This window comes from Callithrix jacchus, chromosome 9, assembly GCF_049354715.1.
Source record: "Callithrix jacchus isolate 240 chromosome 9, calJac240_pri, whole genome shotgun sequence".
Lineage (NCBI taxonomy): Eukaryota > Metazoa > Chordata > Mammalia > Primates > Cebidae > Callithrix > Callithrix jacchus.
In genome coordinates, this window is record NC_133510.1 from 93,057,365 (window position 1) to 93,082,922 (window position 25,558).

At 32.6% G+C, this 25,558-nt stretch overlaps 1 protein-coding gene across 6 annotated transcripts in view; it reads left to right on the forward strand.

Annotated features, from left to right (window-relative positions):
• The window catches only part of CEP290 (centrosomal protein 290), a 90,744-nt gene that overhangs the window by 6,936 nt on the left and 58,250 nt on the right, over nt 1–25,558 (forward strand). For 2 of the 6 annotated variants that reach the window (XM_035257203.3, XM_035257209.3), the window contains exons 7-24: nt 3,625–3,678; nt 4,278–4,298; nt 4,424–4,576; nt 5,279–5,461; nt 6,095–6,184; nt 8,843–8,965; nt 9,904–10,027; nt 14,324–14,496; nt 15,222–15,384; nt 16,871–16,971; nt 17,044–17,131; nt 18,516–18,628; nt 18,819–19,583; nt 19,786–19,878; nt 20,157–20,241; nt 20,809–20,951; nt 23,501–23,665; nt 24,338–24,487. In XM_035257203.3, the coding sequence (XP_035113094.3) occupies nt 3,625–3,678; nt 4,278–4,298; nt 4,424–4,576; nt 5,279–5,461; nt 6,095–6,184; nt 8,843–8,965; nt 9,904–10,027; nt 14,324–14,496; nt 15,222–15,384; nt 16,871–16,971; nt 17,044–17,131; nt 18,516–18,628; nt 18,819–19,583; nt 19,786–19,878; nt 20,157–20,241; nt 20,809–20,951; nt 23,501–23,665; nt 24,338–24,487 (2,787 nt within the window). The remainder of the gene's footprint in view (nt 1–3,624; nt 3,679–4,277; nt 4,299–4,423; nt 4,577–5,278; nt 5,462–6,094; nt 6,185–8,842; nt 8,966–9,903; nt 10,028–14,323; nt 14,497–15,221; nt 15,385–16,870; nt 16,972–17,043; nt 17,132–18,515; nt 18,629–18,818; nt 19,584–19,785; nt 19,879–20,156; nt 20,242–20,808; nt 20,952–23,500; nt 23,666–24,337; nt 24,488–25,558) is intronic. The other 4 variants (XM_054238707.2, XM_054238708.2, XM_054238710.2 and 1 more) reach the window with 4 other exon arrangements.

The window sequence follows — 25,558 nt, forward strand, 5'->3', positions numbered from 1 at the left end:
AATTGCCTAGGGGAATGCCTGTGGTTTTCTTGACTTTTATTCTTCTCTTTAGGCCTGTATCAGTTGACTTATCATTCATACCACACACTCTTAGCTAATCAGAACTACCTTGTCCATTTATATCTTAGACTATTATCTTTACTCATAGTTTCACACAGAGAAAACTTAAATATATGGCCTGTGTTCCTTTTCGGCTGCTAAGTTCCTTGAGATGAAATACGGATATAGTTGCTTTGGTAATTACTTCTTTGCCCTTAACCAGTCATTGAGTTTTAGTGAGTCTTTACAGCATACCAGAGACTGTGCTAGTTGCTAGTGATATAGTGGGCAACTATGTTCTGCTTCTCAAGGATATTTACAGTCAATAATAAGCATAACATAGTGATAATATGTTACTTAGGAAGATATATCAGGACATATTCTGGGATACTCTGGAGAGGGATGCCATAATCAGTCTTAAGGTTCAGGATGTGATCTGTGAACTGAGACCTGAAGTAGAAGTTAGACTGGTAAGAGGAATGAGAATGTATATGGTGGTTAAAGAAAGAACATTCTGGGTAGAAGGTAACACATTTGCTAAGACCTAGAAGTAAGAGATGTTATGGAGTATTTAGGAAGCTACAGTTATTCATTTTGACTGGAATATAAGTGAAAATAGCTTCCATGGAGTCCTTACTATGTGTCAGGCACTTCATATGAATTAATTCATTTTTGCTTATTTCATACTTATCATATGAAATGTCATTTCTACCATGATACAGATGAAGAAATGGAGACAAAGAAAGGTAATTGCCATGGTTACACAGCTTATAAGTGGTAATGATAGGATTTGAAAACAGTCTTACTCAAGAGTCTGTGCTAAATTGCCTTCCCAGTTTTAATTCTTACGATCCTCTGGAGAAATAAGCAAGGGCCAGTTCCTTGATGAATTTGGTTCTTTTCATAAAAGGAGTCAATGAAGAGTTCTGAGCACAGGATATAGTAAGATCTATACTTTAAAAGTTTACTGTACTTTGTGGAGAGTGGATTGAAAGGGGCCAACACTAGTAAGGAGATATTTGTGTTAATTCAGGCAAGCCCTAATGATGGGATTTGCCTGAGACAGACAAATGTGAGAGAAGTAGATGTAATTGGATGTGGTGAATTTGTAATTGGTTGTTGGAGGAAACGGATGATGGAGAATTTGCCTAATTTTGTGGGTTGGGCCACTAAACAGGTAGATAGTGCCATTCACTAAGGAGGAACATATGAGGCATTTGGAAAGTTTGGGATTATTTCAGTTTTATAGATGTTGAGTTTGAGATTCTTGTGGGCATATTCAGAAAGGGTGATCTGTGGTAATGGAATTCACAAGACACTCTGGGCAGATGATGAGGATTTATAAATCAACAATGTAGACATTATTGAAGCCGGAGAAGTGATTGTAAGCCACATCTCTGAGAAATGTCTATAAAGCAATGAAATTGGAAGAGGTGCTTCAAGGAAAAAGCTCAAGAAAGGAGAAACAGAGTGTGATGTTTGGAAAGACAAGGAAAAAGAGTATCAATAGCAGTAAATGCTTTAGCATTAAGTTCTTGGCTTCTCTTGTAAAAATTTCTTAATTAAGAACACAGTGGGATTATTAACTTTCAATTGATGATAATGATATGCAAACTTCTAGAATTTGTATTATACTTTGTATTTTGTTATAAATGTTAAGCTTTTTTTTTTGAAAAATGTCATATATTTGTAAAGATTGTAAGAAATACACTGTTGGTGGGAATATAAATTAATGCAACCATTGTGGAAGACTGGCAATTCCTTGAAGATCTAAAAGTAGAAATGCCATTGGATCCAGTAATCCCATTACTGGGTATATACCCAAAAGAATATAAATCATTTTCTTATAAAGATACATGCATGCATATGTTCATTGCAGCACTATTCACAATAGCAAAGACATGGAATCAACCCAAATGTTCATCAATGATAGAATAGCTAGTGGATGCTGGGCTTAATACTTAGGTGATGGGTTGATCTGTGCAGCAACATTTGATCAGGTACATGTTTACCAATGTAACAAACCCACACATCCTACACATATACCCCAGAACTTAAAAGTTGGTAGGAAAAAAAAGAAAAACAATAATCACCCACATACCCTTCATACAGATTCACCACATGTTAATGTTGTGCCACGTTTGCTTTATCTTTTTGTCAGTATCTTTAAACACACATATATTTATCTATCTCTTGTTTGTTTAATCACATTTTTTGCTGAGTCATTTGAGAGCTAATTGCAGATATCAGACTTTGCACTTAAATATTTCAGCATATCCGTTTGAAAAAGAAAGATGTTCTCCCACATGAATGCAATATAATTGTCAGGCTCAGGAAATTAAATACTGATTCAACACCATTATCTAGTGCAGAATCAGATTTCTTCTAATGGCCCAATAATATCCTTCAGGCACCTCACCTCCAATATCCAAAGTTCCATCAAGGATCACATACTACATTTGGTTATTATAGACTTTTAAATATAGTTTTATACCATTGTGGTTCTATCTTCTCTTGAATAAAGGGAAGAAGCAGAAAAATGAAAGGTCATAAGAGGAATGAGATTTGGAGAATAGGTGAAAAAAGGCATCATAATGTTTGTAATAATGTTTGCCATTTGGAGAAACGAGTCACAAACGAAATCACTTATATGTAGATAGAGAAGGCTTTATATTTTTTTTTGATTCAATTCACTGATCATTGTGCTGAGAGCTCTATATACATCTTATTTAATTCTTATGTCAACATATATGAGAAAACTGAATTGAAGAGATACTAAATAACTCATTCACACTTTACGAGAAATTGGTTGATGAGGAACATAAATCTAGGCCAGTATGATTTTAGATGGCTTCTTTTAACCATTGTGTTGTTATTGCCTTATATTTCTAAGTAATTTATGTTCACTGATAGTGATAATGGTCTAGCTATGACATAGAAAAGTGAAATACAAAGATGTTGGGAAGAAAACCATTTTATTTGGATTTTTTTTGGTGGAGCAGGTTTATATATTTCTGTATTCTTTGGTTAGAGTTTGTGTGTGTGTGTGTGTGTGTGTGTGTGTGTATTCTTTTTTATTCTTTAAAATGAACCTGTTTAATACTTCTTAAATCCTTAATTTTTGAAAATTTTGCCCTATTGATGTGTTAGGTTGATATTAAATCCTTAATAGTCTAAATGTTTTTACTTTATTAGAGAGGACTTAAAATTTAAGTAGATGAGCTGAATATCTGGCTTTATACTGCTGATGGCCAGACATGGTGGCGCAAATCTATAATCCTAGCACTTTGGGATGCCAAAGTGGGTGGATCACTTGAGGCCAAGAGTTCAAGACCAGCCTGGCCAACACAGTGAAACCCTGTATCTACTAAAAATATAAAAATTATCCACTTATAGTGATTCATGCTGTAATTCCAGCTACTCAGGAGGCTGAGGTGGGAGAATCGCTTGAACCCAGGAGATGGAGGTTGCAGTGAATGGAGATCACACCACTGCACTCCAACCTAGGTGACAAAGGGAGATGTTATCTGAAAAAAAGAAAAATTACTGCTGAAATTTAACTTATTATTATTTTTACTATTTTAGTTGGCTCTTCGAAATGAGGAGGCAGAAAATGAAAACAGCAAATTAAGAAGAGAGGTTGGTAAAAAATTTTAGTAGCTATGGTGTCTCAACAAAGGTACTTGTTAAAAAAGTTTATATAAATTTATATTTTAACCAGGACTGGAGTCCTCTAAGTAACTGATGTTTTCAAACTGATTTTATGGTATGACTTTGTCTCAGGGAAATAGAAAATGAAGCAAAATGTGAGACCTTTAAGTACTACATTCATTTCAGGTCTATGTGGGTAAATCTTTTTATTGTTGTTTTATAAGCCATTCTTTGCTAGTTTTCTAATTAAACACATGACTGGATTTCTATTCTTATTTCTCTTACCCAGAATCCTTTAAAAATTTTTGTTACTTATGAAATCTTATAAATTCTGATTATCATTTGGTTCTACTGAGCCAAATAATGTTTGTACATTGTCTATTCTGATAGAAGTTCTTAAGTTTCTGGCATAACTGAAATACTTTTTGTTTTGATAGAGAATTAGTATCCTTACTTTCTTTGGTTATTCAAAATAATGTACATCCTTCTCCTAACTTTTTTTTGTTTTCTTTAGTCTCTAATTCTTATTTTTAATTAAGTATTGCCTTTCTCATTTCTAATTACCTTTTCCCTGTCCTTTTCTGTAGAACAAACGTCTAAAGAAAAAGGTGAGGCTTTAAGGGTGGTGAAATCTTGGGAATTTAAAGATATGTTCCGAGAGCACTATTTACAGGATATAATTTTGTTATTCTGAATAGTTTCATAATGCAATGTTATGTTTGGTTACCTTCAGAATGAACAGCTTTCTCAGGATATTATTGATTACCAGAAACAAATAGATTCACAAAAAGAAACACTTTTATCAAGAAGAGGGGAAGACAGTGACTACCGATCACAGTTGTCTAAAAAAAACTATGAGCTTGTCCAGTATCTGGATGAAATTCAGGTAAAATAGCTAGAAGTCAGTTCAGAGCAATGATTCCTATAAAACTTTAATTTTCGTTATAATATAAATCTAATATTTAGCACTAGGTTTAAATTCTTTGGTCTAAATCTATCACTATATACTTGTAAAACATGAAATAAAAACATCTTTGAAGTTGTAACTTTTTTTTTTTTTTTTTTTTGAGACGGAGTTTCGCTCTTGTTACCCAGGCTGGAGTGCAATGGCGCGATCTCGGCTCACTGTAACCTCCGCCTCCTGGGTTCAGGCAATTCTCCTGCCTCAGCCTCCCCAGTAGCTGGGATTACAGGCATGCACCACCGTGCCCAGCTAATTTTTTGTATTTTTAGTAGAGATGGGGTTTCACCTTGTTTGACCAGGATGGTCTCGATCTCTTGACCTCGTGATCCACCCGTCTCGGCCTCCCAAAGTGCTGGGATTACAGGCGTGAGCCACCACGCCCAGCCCGAAGTTGTAACTTTTTAACTGTTCTTTTTATATTTGTCTTGGTCATTAAAAATAATTGAGGTACTTGTGTACAATTTTCTTGATATTCAATTTGATTTAATTGGTCAATGCCAACTAAAGGTCTATAGAAAATTATCTTCCCCCTCACTCAGTGGACACTTAATGGCTGCATTTAATTTTAATTTGGTTTCATTTTTTAAAATTATTTTTTAATTAGAGTGTCTTTAACTTTTTTAGTCTTTAACAGAAGCTAATGAGAAGATTGAAGTTCAGAACCAAGAAATGAGAAAAAATTTAGAAGAGTCTGTACAGGAAATGGAGAAGATGACTGATGAATATAATAGGATGAAAGCTATTGTACATCAGACAGATAATGTAATAGATCAGTTAAAAAAAGAAAATGATCATTATCGACTTCAAGTAAGAATTACTTTTAGAATGACTTATTTATTCAGACTTCATATTATCTCATTATTTATTTAGGATATGAATTTTTGTCTGTCTTTTTAATACCGTAATATGTTACCATGTTGATATATTTGCCCATATGTGTTTCTCCAATCCCCTCACAAACACTGAATCTTACAGTCCAGGATGTATAAATGATACTTGAATGAATGTGTAGATAGCAGACATGTACAGCTCATAATTATGGGGTTTTCTGCAAGACTCTTAAAAATCCTGTGGATCATAATGTTTAATTTTATCTTAAATGCATCATAAATATATTGGAAACCAATACATTATTCACTGTTTATGTGTATTAAACTTGTTTAAAAGGTAATGTTTAAAAATAAAATTTTCTAGTAATGAAAGATAGTTATACAATTATAAGATCCAGAAAATATTAAATGTCATCTTTAATTCCAGGATGACTTCAATGATAAATATGCATATGTAATGTAATGTATCTGTATATATGTGTATATAAGTATGCATATGTATATGTGTGTATGTATATATGTTTATATATAATGTATATCTAAATATGCACAGGTGAAATATATATTACATTAATTTGCAACAACTCTTGAATTAACTGTTGTCTTTTAGGTGCAGGAGCTTACAGAGCTTCTGAAGGCAAAAAATGAAGAAGACGATCCAATTATGGTAGCTGTCAATGCAAAAGTAGAAGAATGGACGGTATTTTTTTCAATTGACATAATAACTTTTTCATTTTATATTTTATATTTAAATTTTAGTCTTATTTTTGTTTAAATGTCGTATTTTTAAACTTGAGTTTATTTTATTTCTTGGCTGGAAAAGCTCTAAAACTCTCCTTTGTGATCTCTAGCTCATTTGTTATTGAATGACCTCTTTCACATCAATGAGTTGAACTTTAAACTTTTTAATAGAAGTCTAACTGCAAAATATATTTGTCATCTGAAATATATCATTCTAAATTTATTTAAATTTTTTCACTTAACTCATAGTTACCTTGTATTCATTAGTGAAATAGTTGCAGGTTTAATTTTAGTTTTTCTAACTAACTGTCAGATTGATCAGTGGGAATGGGAATAAGCAAAGGGATAGAGTCACTTGGGAAGCCTTTTCAAAATGTACCTCTCTTCCTCACCATCACTATCCAACCTTAACAAAATCGTCAGGCCTTACCATATTAGAAGTTGGGAATATGATGGTTCAATATTTGAAAAACATCAGAGATGATTCTGAATGAATAATTCTAATTTTAAAAGCTATCATTTCTAGAATCATTGCTTTCTAGTGGGGTTCACATAAATCTTGCTGGCATTTGGAATTGATTATCATCTAGGAAGCTCAGATAACCTATATTTAAACGAAAGCAGCAGCAATGGAAATAAGGCCTTTAGAATCAGTCAAGCATCTGTAAACTTTATAGTAAGGGCCAGAGAGTAAATATTTTAGACCACCTGGTCTCTGCTATAACTAAACTCTGCTTATAGCATGAAAGCAACCATGGAAAATAGGTAAATGAGTGAGCAAGGTGGTTTTTCTGTAAAATTTTATTTACAGAAGCAGGTGGAAGGCCAAATTTGACCTGTGAGCTGTAGTCTACCAACCCCTGGAAAAAACAGTTTGACCACATTTAATGTAGGCAGGGGTAAATGGTAACATGTTATATGTATTCTGCACTTTGTTTTGACTTAATATCTTTTCATAATTATTTTATATCAGTAGATATAGTATTGCTGTTCTTTTTAAAGGCTATGTAGTTTTTCTTTTTATACAGGTATTTATTTGATAATTTGTGAAGTTTATGAAGTTTCCAATTTTGGGGTTAGAAACTTTTTAATGAATTTCCTTATATATATTATTTTGCAAATGTACATCTGTAGAATTAATTGCTGCAAGTATAATTGTCATGTATGTTGCAATACATTCTGATAGGTTGTCACTTTTTTTTTGTTTTTTGCTTTATGGCATCTTTTGCTATGAAATATTTCTTTTTGTTCTGAGTTAAATTTATTATTTTTAAATGACTTTTGACCTTTGTTAAAATAAGAAAGACTTCTGAGTATAAACTTGTTTTGTTATATTTTCTCCTAATATCTTTTTTTTTTTTTGAGACAGAGTCTCACTCAGTTGCCCAGGCTGGAATGCAAGGGTGCAATCTCAGCTCACTGCAAGTGCCACCTCCCGGGTTCAGGTGGTTCTCGTGCCTCAGCCTCCTGATAGGTGGGATTACAGGCATGTGCCACCATGTGTGGCTAATTTCTGTATTTTTAGTAGACATGGGGTCTTGCTATGTTGGCCAGGCTGGTCTGGAACCCCTGGCCTCAAGTGATCTGCCTGCCTTGCCCTCCCAAAGTGCTGGAATTACAAGCATGACTGTGTTCGGTCTTTTTTACATTTAAATCTTTGAAACATATACAGTTTATTTTGATGTAAGTAGTATAACATGGAAGCAACAGAGTTCCTCTGTTATCCAAACATCATTTATTGATTATTTCATCCTTCTTCTATTGAGGTACAATTTCATTTTTACTATATATGCTTTTTGAATTTGAATCTAATTTTGGAGTCTCTTAAATTGATTGATGTATTTTCTAGCCATGTGTACTTGTTTCAACTGTTGTATGTTTTAATATCTAAAAACATTATCGTTTTTCTTTATCACTTATCATTTTCATTTTAGACTTTCATTAAAAATGTTCCTTATGAACATTTTTTATTAAAATTATTTTTTATTAAAATATTTTAATAAACATTTTTTATTAAAATCATTTAATAAGAAATCATTAAAAACTTTAAGAAAATTTATAAATGTTTCTTATGAACATTTTTAATGTGAATTATAGAACTTGCTTGTCCAGTTCTTAAAAAATATCTTGTGGATTTTTATCAGGTATGTGTTAAAGTTATAAATTGCTTTATAGATTGATTTAGGATAAACCTTTTAATGATATTTGGTCCTTCTAGCTGAAGAACACAAGATACCTTTTCTTTCATTCATTCAAGATATTTTATGCCTCTCAGTTGCATTTTAATGCATACTTCATAAATACCAATTGTATAAAACTTTTCACAAGTGTGTGGAAGTACTTCTTTATAAATGAGTTTTTAAAGGTTGAAATATTTTTAAAGATTGAATTATAAAAGAAGAAAATTACAGTATATATTTTGAAATCATTTCCTATTTGAATTTCAGGTTGTATATACAAAAGGAACAAAGATTATGCCAGTAATTGCTCATACTTTCCCTCTTCACATAATTTTATTTCCTGTATCATAAATCTACTAATGGTGTCTATTATTTATGATAATGAAGAATGTTTAATTTTCCTTTTGTGTAACAGATTCTATTTTGTTTATTTCTAGCTAATTTTGTCTTCTAAAGATGATGAAATTATTGAATATCAGCAAATGTTACATAACCTAAGGGAGAAACTTAAGAATGCTCAGCTTGATGCTGATAAAAGTAATGTTATGGCTCTACAGCAGGTAAAATCTTATCAGAATTTGGTTTTATCAACCAGTTTTATTAAAGTTGGAACTCTGAACAATGTCTTTTGTTTATTATATCATCAGTGCCTAGTCTAGCAGCCTGCACTACCAAGTGTCTAATAATGTCTTTTGAAATTTCTTAAGCCATCTAGTCCCTATAAAAAATTAGGATTAAGTTTAGAGTCAGGATTAGAGTTAGGACTAGAGTTATTGTGTTTATTTTTCTGTGTTTATATGGATAGTACACACATTGTTTTGGTTAGAAATTATTTAATAAGAAATGATTAAAAACTTTAAGAAAATTTATAATAATTTTATATACTGTTAAGGTTTATTTTACTGTATCTTAGTCCTAACATACCCTACACAGAGTGATTTAAGCTAAAAGTATGGTTATAATTTAACTTGTGCTACGTAAAGATTTTATTTTTAGTGAAAATATACCCCTATAAAAGCAAGTAACACCTTTATTATTTGTGCTGTAGTTATAGTCTAAAAGTAAGAAGGAGATTTGAAAAGTACATGCAGAATAAGTACAATTACAAGGGGCAATATTTTTGAATGAAGTACTAAAGGGGAAAAAGCTAAGTTGAATAAAAGCAAAAGCACAGAGCAAAACACGAACATGCAAAATGGTAAAAATATGGAATTCAATGGAGGATGAGGAAAGTACCATGTAAGGAATTATAGAAGTCACAAACATTGGGGAGTTCTGGAAATTCTGTTTTCCAGAGTGTTAGCCATTATATCCATCTTTCAGTATTGGAGTAACAGCAGTGTACCTATCACTGTGTATTACAGTTGAAATGTACAGAATTTACCCAGAAGAAAATATGTTCTACAGTCTTGTTGAAAAATATCATGCCTCCCTTTTTCCTTACCATTTTAGGTTAATATTCATGAAACTATATATATTGTTTTAAAACATTTTATAGGGTATACAGGAACGAGACAGTCAAATTAAGATGCTCACAGAACAAGTAGAACAATATACAAAAGAAATGGAAAAGAATACTTTTATTATTGAAGATTTGAAAAATGAGCTCCAAAGAAACAAAGGTATTTTTATAAATACATAAAGTTATTTTAGATATCATTATGTTGTTAAAGTACTTTATTAAAATAAAATATCAAGTCAATATTGAGTTTTGTCTATTTGAATTTTATATTTTCAAAAAATTGTACAAGATATTATTTATTATTATACTTATATTACTGGTGCTTACATTTGTTAATGATGGATCTATTGTCTGTTATTTTCTCCTCTGGTGAAAATTACATTAACTTTTATTACCAGGTCACTGGTATGAAAGAAATGAAAAATGGTGATATAATTATTTTTATTTAACTTCTTATAATTAACAAAGAATGGAGGATAATAAAATTTTGGCTAGTGTAACAGCATTGCAGATAGTTTTCAGAAGTAATTTTACATCAGCATTTTAATTAATCTTACCCAGATTAATGTTTCATCATATTCTCTTTACATTGAGCCATACTACCTTGTTTAACACATCAAATTCTATGAATATATGTTCTTGCAATATCTGTGTTGTTATATTTTTTATAGCACTACATACTATAGTTATGTCAGAGCACACTAGTGCCAACTTTTCATGGTAATTTCATGGACATGTTTATTACTATATATTTTTTTAAAAATGACATGAAGGAGAAATAGTGATTCCGTGTATGTATGTATGCAATAGTGTAGTGATGTTGTGTTTGCAGGTAGGGTTGTAATTTTGAAAATGAAGCAAAAGCCTTACAGAGGAGGTAATTTAACCTATACTTAAAGAAGTGAAAGAGTGAAACATGCAGATGGCTCTAAGCAGTGGGAATAAGTTTAAAGGCACTAAAGCAGGAGTGTACCAAGCATATTTTAGAACAACAAAGAAGTACTTTCGGCTGGAGTAGAGTCAGCAAGTAAGATCAGAGCGATAAACAGAGGCCATATCATGGGGCCTTATAGTTCATGGTGATTACTTTGGCTTTTAAGTGAGAAGGGACATTGGGGAAAGTTTCTGAAGATAGGAGTGCTATAATTTGATTTAGCCTGTGTCTACAGTAGGCTGTAGGAGTAGTAAATAACAAGCTGGGAGACCTGTTAGAAGACTATTGTAATAATCTGGAGAAAAGTGATGGTTTGGGCCATAATGGTAGCAGTGAAGTTATTGGATGTAGCAGTTCTGGATGTATTTTGAAGGTGATAAAAATGGAATTTGCTAACAGATCAGATGTAGGATGTGTGACAGAGAGTTGGAATTCTTGGTCTGAACCAAAAGTTTTGGTCATGGCGGGGTTGTGGGAAGAGCAGGTTGAGAGATAAACAGGTAATTAATTTTAGACGTTAGGTTTGAGATGCTTATTAGACATCCAGGTGAAGCTGTTAAGTAGGCACTTGTATATGAAAGTTTGAACTTTAGGATAGCAATCTAGGCTAAAGATGTGTTTAGTAACCATCTCTGTAAAAGTAATTGAGGTAATGAAGCTGGCTAAGATCACCAAGGGAGTAAATGTAGGTTAAGAAGAAAAATCTAAAGAGTGAGTCCTGGGATACTTCTACTTTTGTAGCTAGGGAAATAAAAAGGAGCAATCAAAGGAAACTGAAAAGGAATGCTCAGAGAAATAGGAGAAAAAGTGGAAGTATGGAGAGCCCTGAAAACCACATGAGGAATATAACAAAGTAAGAAGAAACAACTGCTTTCAGAGCTGTGTTCTTTGCTGCTGATAGATCAAGATGACCACTAAAAGTTAACTGTTTGACCAAAAATGGTCATTTTTAGTTCAAGAGAAAGTGGGTAGAGAAGAAATGTAATAAAGTAATATATGAACTCTTTTCCAGAACTGTTTTCATAAAGAGAAGAAAGCGAGGTAGTAGTTTGAGGGGAAAGAGGGATTAAGAAAGTATTTTTCTCTTAAAGATGGAAGAAATAACTCATGATTTTAGATTAATAGGAAAGTTCCATTAAAGAAGAAATGTTGATGAATCAATGAAGTGGAGAGAGAGAACTTCTGGAACAATAATATTTTTAAGAATGCAATGGGATGGGATCTTAGTGTGCCAGTGAAGAGGTTAGCCTTAACTAGGAACAGAGAGCTCATCCATCATCATAGAAAAGAAGGTAGAGTGTATTGATACAGGTGTAGATGGCTTGGTAGACATCCTGGTAGTGGGAATTTGCTGAAGTTGTACACTGGTTGCTGCTTTTTTCTCAGTGAACAAGGAAGCAAGATTCTTAGCTGAAGGTAACGATAGGGGAAGATATTTCATAAGCTTGAGGAGAGAGGAGAAGAGAAAGTATAAAATGGTCATCTGAAAGATGGAAGACATGGAGAATGTGGTATGACTGTTGAGTGGCTTCAAGGGCCAACTAGATAGATATTTCTATATATGTGTTTATTATATTTGTATTAGAATACTTCGCCAGTAGTTTAAACTGCTTTAAAAGGATGACTAACAGTATGGGTCATGCATATTATAGTTACAAGGAGAAAAAGTGGTGATTGATCTCTGCTATCAAATAAGAACAAGAACTTATCTAATAAGACTTTAGTCAGTCCATAGTCATATAATCCCTAAAGCTCACAGAAGGTGTATGTATCAGACTGTGCTCTATATCTTAAACTTAACTTGTAAAACGTAATGGCTAGGGGTATTCTTCCTTCATAGGTTTGTTATTATTCTTCAGCTCTCTGAACACAGATAGTAAAAAAAATCTAATTCTGCTAGTTCACCAAAGCTGATTATTCGGACAAAACATCTTGATCAAAATGTTTGAAAACCGTTCTCCTGAAAAAAAGTAAATGCTCAAAAGTTTCAATAGTTTAGTATAAATTAATGAGGATAACCTTCTTCAAAATATACTCATGGAATGTGCTGTTATAAATCAAATCCAGTAATAATAATGATGTAATATGTAACAGTTAACTTTCCAGTATAATATCCTAAAGGCAAAGTGACTCTAAATATGTATTACATATCAAGTGCTTATCAAAATACAGAAATATTAGGTTTAGTTAGCAGGATTAGACTTTTTATTATCAGTTTTCAGAGAGCTGAAGAATAATGGCAAAATCAAGATAGACATTTATTTCTCATCTATGTAATGAACTAGAATTAGGCAGTCCAGGGTGTTGCCTTTATCTGCCCCATCCAAAATAGATGCAGTGTAGCTTTATCTCATGTCTGTATCCCAAACAGCAAGATAGAGGAAGAAAGGACAAGAGTTAAAAGCATGTGCTGAAGGATAGGTAGGTAAATACAGTGTTTGTTATGGAGAGCCACGTAGAAGAATGATAGGAGAATAGACATGTGGAAGAAGGAGGGAATACATACGGGGGGGGCGGGAAACAGCTTATGAAATGTTCTGCAACTTGGCTGTTAGCTTCAGACAGCAGGGCTCATTTCTTAAAAACTTTTGTGATCTCACATACTAGTCTTATGCCTAAGTCCAATATTAAGTATATAACCTATATATTAGTAAATGCTTATTATGAATGAGTGTGAGAATGATCTGTGTCAATAAATTTTTGAATGATAGCAATATTATGTTTTGGTCTTTTTACAATTTAGTAAGATAATACAAGTAGGCATTCAAGAATTTTTTAGCTTAGTTTGTGTTAAGTTTAGCTGCAAGTGACAGAAAAATCAAGCATGGTATAATAATTTAAACAAGATAGAAATTTACTTCTCTATGATATGGACAAAGTTGAAGGAACTAGGGCAGGATTTGTGTGATAGATGCACAAATATTCCCTATCAGGGACCCCTATCTCAACGTGTGGTTTCTTCACTCGTGTGAAGTTGCCACCTTCATATTCATGTGGATTTCAGCTAGTAGGAAGGAGGAAAGAGAAGAGAAAGATTATTCCTTTCCTTTAAAAATGTTTCCTGAAATTCACAAATGACCTTTGTATTTATATTGCCTTACTGACATGACCACACATAGCTGCTGGTGTGTAAGTGGAAATTTAGTTCTTTATTTCAAATGGCTACGTGCCCAGCTAAAAATCCATAGTTTTAGTATAGTGGACAAAAGGGAGGTTAAATATTAGGAACCTGATAGAGCTGCATGCAGTCTCTGTCACAAGGATCATTCTTGGTAAAGCAGTATTTTGCAGCCTCTCATATCCATACCCCTTCAGCTAAGAAGATTTTACTGAACTTTACTTTTTTAGTTAATTATATTAGTAAAACCAAAAAAAACTTTGATTTTACAAATATAAAATTACAACTTTAAAGGAGTTTTTAAATGGCATACCACTTTTCTTGCCACCATATTGCAATCACTGATTTGAAGTAATTGAAGTAGTCAGTTCAATTAATTCATGATTTTTGCTTTTACTCTGTAGGTGCTTCAACACTTTCTCAACAGAGTTATTACATGAAAATTCAGTCAACATTAGACATTTTAAAAGAGAAAACTAAAGAGGCTGAGAGAACAGCTGAACTGGCTGAGGCTGATGCTAGGGAAAAGGATAAAGAATTAATTGAGGCTCTGAAGCGGTTAAAAGATTATGAATCGGTATGTATTTTTATCTTGGCATTCAAGGAGTTTAGAATTATTCCTGCCACTCACAGACTATTCTGTGCTATTTACTGCATACCATTTAAAAAACATTCCGTAAGTATATTTTGACGAAGGTTATCCTCATTAATTTGTACTAAACTATTGAAACTTTTGAGCATTTACTTTTTGTCGGGAGAATTGTTTTCAAATCTTTTGATCAAGATGTTTTGTCCAAATAATCGGTTTTGGTTAACCAGCAGCATTAGATTTGTTTATTATCTGTGTTCATTGTGCCGCCATGTAGATGTGACACCACTGGCCAATATAACAAAATTTATGATAAGGACAATTTTATCGCCTATTTTTTTTCACTTTTACAGCTCCAATATTTTTTCACTTTTACAGCTAAGTCAAGCAACTATAATGACTTACTTATTCTACTGGTATTGCTGATTTGCTTTTACTAATTCTTTTCTGTATTTTGATAAGTGTTTTATATGTAATACATATTTGGAGTCATTTTGACTTTAGGATATTATACTGGAGAGTTAACTTGTTGCATATTACTTCATTATTATTGCTGGATTTGGTTTATAAAGGCACAATAAAAAAACTAGTATAATGATATAAATTGTAGGCATATGTACATTTTCCTTTTAGTAAAAAAATTAATTCATGAATTTGATAAATTTATTCAAGTAAACCATGTAATATTTTAAATTAGATTGGATATATTTCAGGGAGTATATGGTTTAGAAGATGCTGTCATTGAAATAAAGAATTGTAAAAACCAAATTAAAATAAGAGATCAGGAGATTGAAACATTGATAAAGGAAATCAATAAACTTGAGTTGAAGATCAATGATTTCCTTGATGAAAATGAAGCACTTAGAGAGCGTGTGGGTAAGCCATCTTCTAAGTTACATAGTTTGCTCAACCCTGATTTACAAGTCTTTTTTTTTTAATTTAAATTTTGTTTATTATTATTCATTGAGTAGTTTAATGCTTTTTTTTCCAAATAAATACTTTCATAAAACATTTAATACAAATAAAAGTGTAGCTGCTCTGATTAAAGTGGAATCAGAGATTTTATGAGGTTGGAGTGGTGGGTTGGCAGGGTTGGAACATTGCTTTATTTAGTCTAGCATCTCCTCAGTAATAGCTACATGTTAAAAAAAGTGAAAGTTTATTAATGCCACGTAACAGAGGTTAACCTTTTTTTTTCCCCCTACTTTTGTTGGGGGGAAAAAAAAGTTAACCTCTGTTACGTGGCATTAATAAATTACCCACATTTGTTTGCAAAATTCTCTTGTTACAGATGAATTCCTGAGGATGTTTACAAACATCGTTTAAACTTTTTTGTTTTGTTTTGTTTTGACAGGGTCTTGCTCTGTCACCCAGGCCAGAGTGCAATGGTGCAATCTTGACTCACTGCAACCTCTGCTTCCCACGTTCAAATGATTCTCCTGCCTCTGCCTCCCGAGTAGCTGGGATTACAGGCATGCACCACCATGCCTGAATAATTTTTGTATTTTTAGTAGAGGTAGGGTTTCACTGTGTTGGCTAGGCTGGTCTCAAACTCCTTACCTTAAGTGATCCACCTGCCTCGGCCTCCCAAAGTGCTGGGATTACAGGCATGAGCCACCATGCCCAGCCTGTTTAAACCTCTTAAAGATTTTTAAGTGCTTGACTTTTATAATTCAGACTGCTTACGTTTTACTTTGAGTATTTTAAGGAGTAATTAGTAAATATAGCTTGAGAGTTTGTATATTTATTTTAATAAATAGCTTATTAGTTAATATTACTAGTTTGTGTGTTCTAATAGTGCAAACTAAGTTTTTGCTTTAAAATAAAAATAAATATCTAAATACAGATTTCAATCTTGCTAAATTTCATTTAAATTAACTCTCAGTTAAAATGATTATTTGTGAAAACTATTACCTAAAGAAAAGACAAATAGACAAAGAAGTATTTTATACAGATATATATGTGTGAATAGTATCTAACTAGGATCCGTAGTTGTGGATCCCCAAGTTAGACTTCTGATCAACTTGAACTATCAGATCATAGCCAAGAATCTGGAAGTTCCTAAAGATGACTTCTGGACAATCTAGATAGCAATCATAGAATGATATTTTCGTGTTTAAAAAGCTCCAAATCTTGGTTTATAATTTACTTTGGGTTTTTGTTAGGATTTCCATGAATAATTTTGATAAAATTTTAACTTGGGTTACATTTTAAATATCTGGAGAATTCTTGCACAAAAGGTTACCTCATTCGTCAGTGATACTGGCTAAGCAGATTTTAACCAGTTGCTTGATGGTATATGACGTTATTGCAGTTTATTTGAATATTTTTAAGTTTTTAATTATATTGCTCTTTATTGTAGGCCTTGAACCAAAAACAATGATTGATTTAACTGAATTTAGAAATAGCAAATGCTTAAAACAGCAGCAGTACAGAGCTGAAAACCAGATTCTTTTGAAAGAGGCAAGTATGGTAGTCAGTTGATTATTTTCTTGGTTGAACTATAGAGAAATACTAATAATTTATGCTTTGCAGATTGAAAGTCTAGAGGAAGAACGACTTGATCTGAAGAAAAAAATTCGTCAAATGGCTCAAGAAAGAGGAAAAAGAAGTGCAACTTCAGGTATACTCAGTTATTCTAAACCTTTAAAAAGAATTATTGGTAAATGAGTTGTCTGGATATGAAATTGTTTGTATTTTTTTCTGCTGTTTTATTGAGAGTCTGATACAAATTTAAAAAATGACAATGGCAACCTGAAGGAGATAAGTGTCAGTGGATTCAGTCTTGAGTATGAAATAGGCAATAAGAAAACAAAACAAAAGAACAAAAACCAAGCAAACAAACAAACCAAACCTTAGAATTGTAGAATTTTGAAAATTGTATAGCATCATATTTTAATTTCTAGATAGCCCCAATATAGTGTGATTAATAAGTATGAACCTTAGTAGGTTTTATGTTAGTATATGTTACTCATCATTTGCCGTTTCTGTAAGGACTATGCATTAGAAAGCTTTTTTTTTTGTAAATTGTTATTATTATTATTCATTTGCCGTTTCCGTAAGGACTATGCATTAGAAAGCTTTTTTTTTTGTAAATTGTTATTATTATTATTATTTTTTTTTTTGAGACGGAGTTTCGCTTTCGTTACCCAGGCTGGAGTGCACTGGTGCAGTCTCACTCACTGCAACCTCCGCCTCTCGGGTTCTAGTGATTCTTGTGCTTCAGCTTCCCGAGTAGTTGAGACTGCAGGCATAAGCCACCACACCTGGCTTATTTTTGTATAGTAGAGATGGGGTTTCAGCATGTTGGCCAGGCTGGTCTCGAACTCCTGATTTCCAGTGATACATCTGCTTTGGCTTCCCATAGTTCTGAAATTATAGGCGTGAGCCACCACACCTGGCCTTAAATTATTCTTTACTAAGTGAAAGTAATGTTTTATTGAATATAAATTAGCATCTTTTTTTTTTGGTTTATTTTACTTGAGACAAAAGAACAGTTGGTTAAGTTTTATAGTAGCCATTGCAGTGCTTTTTTGTAGGAAGACCACACAGAAGGAATTTCTTTTTCATTTGGCCCAAATACCCAAGCCTATATGAATAATAGCAGAGTGGTTCTTTTTAGCATTGCAATATCTATAATACATCAAAAACTTTCTCATAAAATGAAACTTCATAATTTATTAGTACAATAATCACTTTACTCATTACTCATCTATATTTACTTTATATGTCTTTTAACTGGTGCTTATTAAGTGGCACTTTAATATAGAATGGGCCAAGAATGGTAGAGAAGATGAAATTCGAATTAGGTTCTTACATTATTAATAGTTCATTAAAAGTGAGCTAGATCAGAAGATTGTATTGACTGTGTAGAATTTTGGAAGAATTTTGGAAACAATTATTCTACCTTTGGGTTAAAACTTGATTGTAGGTTTTAAGAATTAAAGTATTGGAATAGTAGGAGGGTTATTTTTATGTTTTTAGTTTGTTAATTCTCTTATGTATAGGATTAACCACTGAGGACCTGAACCTAACTGAAAACGTTTTTCAAGGAGATAGAATAAGTGAAAGAAAATTGGATTTAGTGAGCCTCAAAAATCTGAGTGAAGCACAATCAAAGGTAATAGTAAAGTATTGCAAAGAGACTAAAGGAAAATATTTTTATTGCGCTTTCCTTTCTTTCCACTTTATCTCATTCTTGAACATCTAATTTTTATTGTTGTTAAATAAGTAGAGAGAAACATTTGCTTATTTACATAACCTGTTGTTTCAAAGATTGATTAATGAGACATTATTTATTCTGACTACAGATTAGGAGTTCAGACAAAGTAGAGGTGCTGCATAGGAGATTATCATTCAATACCCCACAGTCAGATCAGAATGAGCCAGAAGAGAATATGACCATAGGATCATTATCAAGAATGTTACCTGAAATTCACCGTAGTGTAGAAAGTGGAATGCATCCTTTTGTCTCTTTAACTAGACATTCTTCCTCCATGCAAGTAAAAGATAATTCAACTCCAGAAACTATTAGAATACGAGAGATTTTTAAAGCACCGTGTCTACAGTCTTCAAGAAATCTAGAATCGTTAGTCAGCACCTTTGGTAGGGAAAGCCATGAAGAAATAAATGATGTATACTGTTTTTCTGATGATTCTGTGAAGAAAGTGTCAAGAAGCCATCAAGCAGTAGAGAAGACTAGTTTTGGACAAAAATGCAATTCATCTTTTCACGGTTTATCAACAGCTTCAGACTTAACGCTGAAATTATCACTTAGGCAAAAATATGCAATATTTTGTCAACAAATTCATGAAAATAGAGCTGACATGGATAAATCACAAGTAGCAGCATTAGAAGAACAGGTTCATACCCAAATAAAGTATGCTGATATCAATTTGAAAGAAGATGTAATAAAAAGTGAAGCACCCTTACAGACAGAGATATTAAAAAATAAGCTTGAGGTTAATCTTCCAGAACCTGTGTCTATTACTGCACAATCAAAATTATCTCAGATAGATCCTCTTGAAAATCTTATAGAACAGCTACGGAGAGAACTAGTATTTCTTAGATCTCAGGTGAGCTTTCCTCCAAATTATATTTCTTGGGTTGCTCCTTTATGACTTCTCTAACAACATTCTGTAACAATTATAGTAGGAATACTTTTGTTTGTACTTTAACATGAATTATATACATTGTACTTTTTAAAATCTAAAATCTAAAATGCAGTACATTGGTATGAACCCATTGACTTGTCTAATTTATTAAAATTTTCTTTAGAATGAAATCATAGCACAGGATTTATTGATCAAAGAAGCACAGAGTAGAAAAGCAGAAATAGAGCTTGAACGTCATAAAAACCAGGCAGAACAGGTAGTGTAAAGGCAGAACATTAAAAGAGATGATTGTGGTACTAAAGACAAAAACCATTATTTTTTTTGCCTTTTATGGTGGGTGTTGGGAAAGGGAGGAGTGGGAGGAAAATCACCTTCTGTTTAGATTTTAGTATATTTTTATGATTGCTGCTATGTTTCATAGCTTGTTTTTTTGTTGTTACACCTAATTAATCAAACTTTTCTAAACCTGAAAACTATAGACTATTGTGATATTTTGTTGAAAAAAATCAATTTTATTCTCTGTACTTTTGTCAGAATGAATTTCTTTCAAGAGAACTAATTGAAAAAGAAAGAGATTTAGAAAGAAGTAGAACGGTAATAGCCAAATTTCAGAATAAATGTAAGTTACAATTGTCTTTTAGTTTTCTATTCTTATTTTCCTATACTTAAAATCATGGACCTGAAAGAATGTTAACACATTCTCTTTTTTCTAATCTGTTTTACTCCTGATTACCTCTGTACTGTATATACTTAAGTCTGAGTCTGTTACTCATCCAGTTGGTTTGCCTTGCTATTTTCATTGTCAGAGAATGTTAACTAATAAGATTTTTTTGTGAGGATATGTAACTCATTTATCTTGTGTGTTCTTTAATCAAAGTGAGTTTACAACATCAAATTTAAAATACTTTAATATAAAGCATAGTTTATGTTATGGCAAAAGTATGCCTGTGATTTATTTCTTCCAGTGTTGAGATATGTGTGTATATGCACATGATATAAATAGATCTGTCATTTAACTCAACTATTCACATTGGATTTATAGTTGAATTTTTTTGTATGTTTATTTATATTTGCATTTTTCCAATGATTTCTTTGGTATGTGTGATATATTCATCATCTCTATAGAATACTGTAAATTGTAAAGAAAAGATCTAATCATCCAATAAAAAAACCTATATAATTACAGTAAAAGAATTAGTTGAAGAAAATAAGCAACTTGAAGAAGGTATGAAAGAAATATTGCAAGCAATTAAGGAAATGCAGAAAGATCCTAATGTTAAAGGAGGAGAAACATCTCTAATTATCCCTAGCCTTGAAAGACTAGTTAATGTAAGTTATTTTTTTCATGTTAATGTTTTCCCCCCAGCACTTTAGAGAGATTTTCTGCTGTGTACAGATCTTCATAGTTTCTGTTAACCATTTGAATCATTGTTTCCCTGTATGTAAAATGTAGTTTTTCTTAGCTGCTTTCAATACTTTCTCTTTTTTCCCCTAATCTTTTATCTCTTCTTCTACCAATTGGATAATTGTTATTAATCTATATTCAGGTTCACTGACATTTTCCTCTTTATCGGTATTCTTTTGGTTCAAGGGTCAGCTTGGACCTGGAGGAGTTTGGAGCTCATTTTTGCTGGCACTTTTCTTGTTGGGATTTTCCTCTCACTTTTTCCATGGCTTTGGGCTCTATCCTTTGGTTTCCTAGATGAGAAAGATGATAGGTCACTGCAATTGTAGCCTGCCCTATGACTAAAGTTTTACAAATGGCAAACTCAGTCGTTGCTGGTCTTGTCTTACACATTTGAGTTTTTTTTAAAATCTGCTTGCTTTTGTTCATTTTCTAGAATCTTTAGGTAGTATTTTTATTATTAATTTTTTATATATGGAAGTATAGGTCTCTTAGGAACATATGCCACAAGAAGTGTTATGAAATGGTTTTATTTTAAATGTTTAAGGACTTACTCATTGCTACAAGAAAGATTTAGCCATCAATAATATTTTATTTATATTTAGCATGTAGGGCCTTGAGAATTTCACAGGATTCAGTATCTGTTATATAAACTTGAATAATATACACATTTTAGATTATTAATATTTAAATGTGTCATTTTAAAATGTGTCATCTGAACATATTTAGCATACATTATTATATTTCCTAAATTTGTGCTTAATTTCAATAGGAAAACAATTATTATTTATTGAATTACTTTTTTTTAAAAAAATCATGACTTATCAGAAGTTGAATACTTTTTTCAACAACACTATAATGTTAGCAGAGAATGAGAGTGATACTGGTATGTTAAAAACTTCCTGAGGCAAGAAAATAGTTTGATTCTCATTTTATCTTTCTCATTGTGACTTTCCTTCTCTGATTGGTGATTTTGTTTAGCCTCTGCCATTTTGAATGTTTAAAATGATTCTTACTGCTTTTTTAATGTGAACATCTTTTGTCTGTGATGATACTCACTCCTGATACTGTGTCCCACATCAAACTTAATTTTCCAAGGGCAGCTCTACTTAGTAATGAAATGAAAACAGAGTGAATAGCCCAGGAAATTCTAACTTCTATTTATATTGACAATCTCTTAGCCTTCCTGGAGCCACTGTTTCCGTAGACTTCATTTACTTTTATCCTGGATTGTCATTGTTTTTCAGATTCATACACCCTGTCTGAAATTCACAAATCACCTGACAATACTTCTCTAAGAAATATTCAGAATCCATGACAATTTAGACCAGATAATTCTGGATTATCCACTTCAGTTCACTTTTTGTTATTACAGGGTATTTTCATTGCCCCCAGATTCAGTTCTATCTGACTCATTCTCATTTTACCAAAGGCCATGTAGACACCACGGTGCTAGTCCTCAACAGGACAACTGACTAGACCACTTTGTTGTCAGTCAGAGTACCTCCCTCTACCTACTTTTATCTTCCTGATATCCTCTTTGAATTAGTATAAATTATTACTCTGCATGACCTGCTCTAATCTCCTTCAGGGAAGGCTTTTATAAATCTACTACCTAGAGTTAAACCCTGGATCTCTTTACTGAGTAGGAGATTGCATTTGGTTCTATTCATTTTACCTTATTTGGCTTCTACATTCATTTTTTTAAGACTTACTTTGCATTTATCAGTTCTTTTCCATACAGTTCTTCTAAAATCTGGATATATTTATATGTATATACTATGGAGATGTGTACATTGTGTATATATATTTATGTATTCCACTGCTGGAAATTTTGGGCTAGTGAAGCCACTCTGATAATATTTTAATATTTGGTACATTATTTTTGCTTAATCATTATTCTTAGAGAATACCTTGCCTGTATTTTCATTTATGCTTCAACTGTGTGGAGAGGAAGCACTAAAAAATTCACTTAATTGAACATTGTAGCTATACCATTCCTTTGCACATGCTTTGAATGCAGATGCTATGTAATTTCAGAGAAAGTTACCACATTTTGACTGTACAAAAACCCTGTGTAGTGAGCAGAGCTAACATTATTTCCCTGTTTTTAGAGACAAGAAAGCTAAGGTATAGAGAATTTAAGTCACTTGCCTAACTGTTAAGCAACTGGTTAAAATTTGAACCCTGATCATTTTATTCCTGTCTGATTGTTTATCTAGTCTACCAGCCTATTAAGGATTAACTAGATGTTTTTTAATTGTTGTAATGAAGTAATTACTATGCTTGATAATATAAATGAAAGTTTTATAGATTCATAAATAAGAATTTGAATTGGCATACTTTATTATCATGCTTAGGAGTGGAAATAGGAAAATGCTTAAATGTCCATTTTATTTAAAGATAGACTTTTTAAACTATGATTTTACTGTTTTTTTCCCCACATTTCTAATATATAATATAAATTCACTAGGCTATAGAATCAAAGAATGCAGAAGGAATCTTTGATGCCAGTCTGCATTTGAAAGCCCAAGTTGATCAGCTTACTGGAAGAAATGAAGAATTGAGACAGGAGCTCAGGGAATCTCGGAAAGAGGCTATAAATTATTCACAGCAGTTGGCAAAAGCTAATTTAAAGGTGAGAATTTTATTAAATAAAAGAAAATGCTAAACATAAGAATGTAGATTTAATAGGAAACTTTTAATTTTTTTAGAAGAATGCTTTATGAGAAAATGCCTCTTGAATTCTTTCAACATTAAGAAACTAGATTTCTCTTATAAAATTAAGTGGAAAATATGTACCTTATAATATAAAAAGAATACAAAAATTCTAAATCTTTTTTTTTTGAAATGGAGTCTTGCTCTATGGCCCAGACTGGAGTGCAGTGGTGCCATCTTGTCTCACTGCAACCACTGCCTCCCAGGTTCAAGTGCTTCTCCTGCAGCCTCTTGAATAGCTGGGATTACAGGAGTGTGCCACCCCACCTAGCTAATTTTTGTTTTTTTTTTCAGTAGAGCCAGGGTTTCACTGTGTTGGTTAGGCTGGTTTCAAACTCCCTACCTCATGATGGGCCCACCTTGGCCTTCCAAAGTGCTGGGATTATAGGCATGAGCCACCATGACCAGCAAAAATTCTAAATCTTACCTAGGCATTTCTAAGCAGAAATTAAAGTATGGTTTAAGTAATTCCTGGCAGGGCATTCACATATCTGTTTAGTAGAAAAAGCACTAAGTATAAGTTGCTGCTTTTAAATGTGTCTTTCTTTGGGTGTAAGAAATGTGATTTGCGTTGCTGGATTGTGTTTTCCAGATAGAGCACCTTGAAAAAGAAACTAGTCTTTTACGACAATCAGAAGGATCAAATGTTGTTTTTAAAGGAGTCGACTTACCTGATGGGATAGCACCATCTAGTGCCAGTATCATTAATTCTCAGAATGAATATTTAATACATTTATTACAGGTATTAAAAATTTTGTTACAGATATTGAAAATTTTACATGTGAATGACAAAAATCATTGGTAGTATGTTTCTTTACATTTTTATTTTTATTTTACTTTATTTTAATTTTTACATCACCAAAGCATGCAGATAGTACTTTTCTTAATATTTAGTCTTCATGTATTCCTTTGAGTTCTCAAAATAATAACAGTGAAATATATTTCTATGGATTTTGATGTTAGATGGCACATTATAAATAAAAGCAATTTATACCATGCATTCCATTCATCTGCATAAGCAGCATGTTCACATGCCTGTCGTTAATGTGAAATATATGATTCACATGCAGAACAACAAGGAGCTACTGTAAAGCAGTGTTGTGTAAATGAGCAGTTTTATTTATTGCTATCTGGAAAACAAAAGAATAAACTCTGGCAAAGCTTTTTAGTGTCATGATAGAATTGTTTCTCTTTTTGTGATCACAAGTAAAAGGTCCTTTTTTTATTTCTGAGACAGAGTCTTACTCTGTTGCCCAGGCTGGAGTGTAGTGGTGTGATCTTAGCTTACTGTGGCCTCCGCCTTCTGAGTTTGAGTGATTCTCGTGCCTCAGCCTCCTGAGTAGCTGGGACTGCAGGCATGCATCACTGCACCAGGCTAATTTTTGTGTTTTTTTAGTAGAGTTGGTGTGTTGTCATGTTGGCCAGGCTGGTCTCAAACTCCTGGCCTCAAGTGACTTGCCTTCTTTGGCCTGCTTTGGTTTCCCAAAGTGCTAGGATTACAGATGTGAGCCATTGCACCCGGCCACAAGTAAAAACATCTAAACCAAATTGTTCCTTATCTTTTTCTTCCATTTACCCAATAAAATGTTAGTTAATGCACCACCAAAGAAGAAAGGATACTGTACTATACTGCTTGCCCTGGATTTGTCTCTCAGTTTTGCTGTCTATATATGGTCATTATGAATGTCCTAATTGACAGATCCTTTTCATTATTTTATTTGAAGTTTGACTATCAGTAATATCACATACATTACAAATATAATAATACATTTGATTATAAGTACCACTGTTTCCCTCTGCTAGGTGATCCATT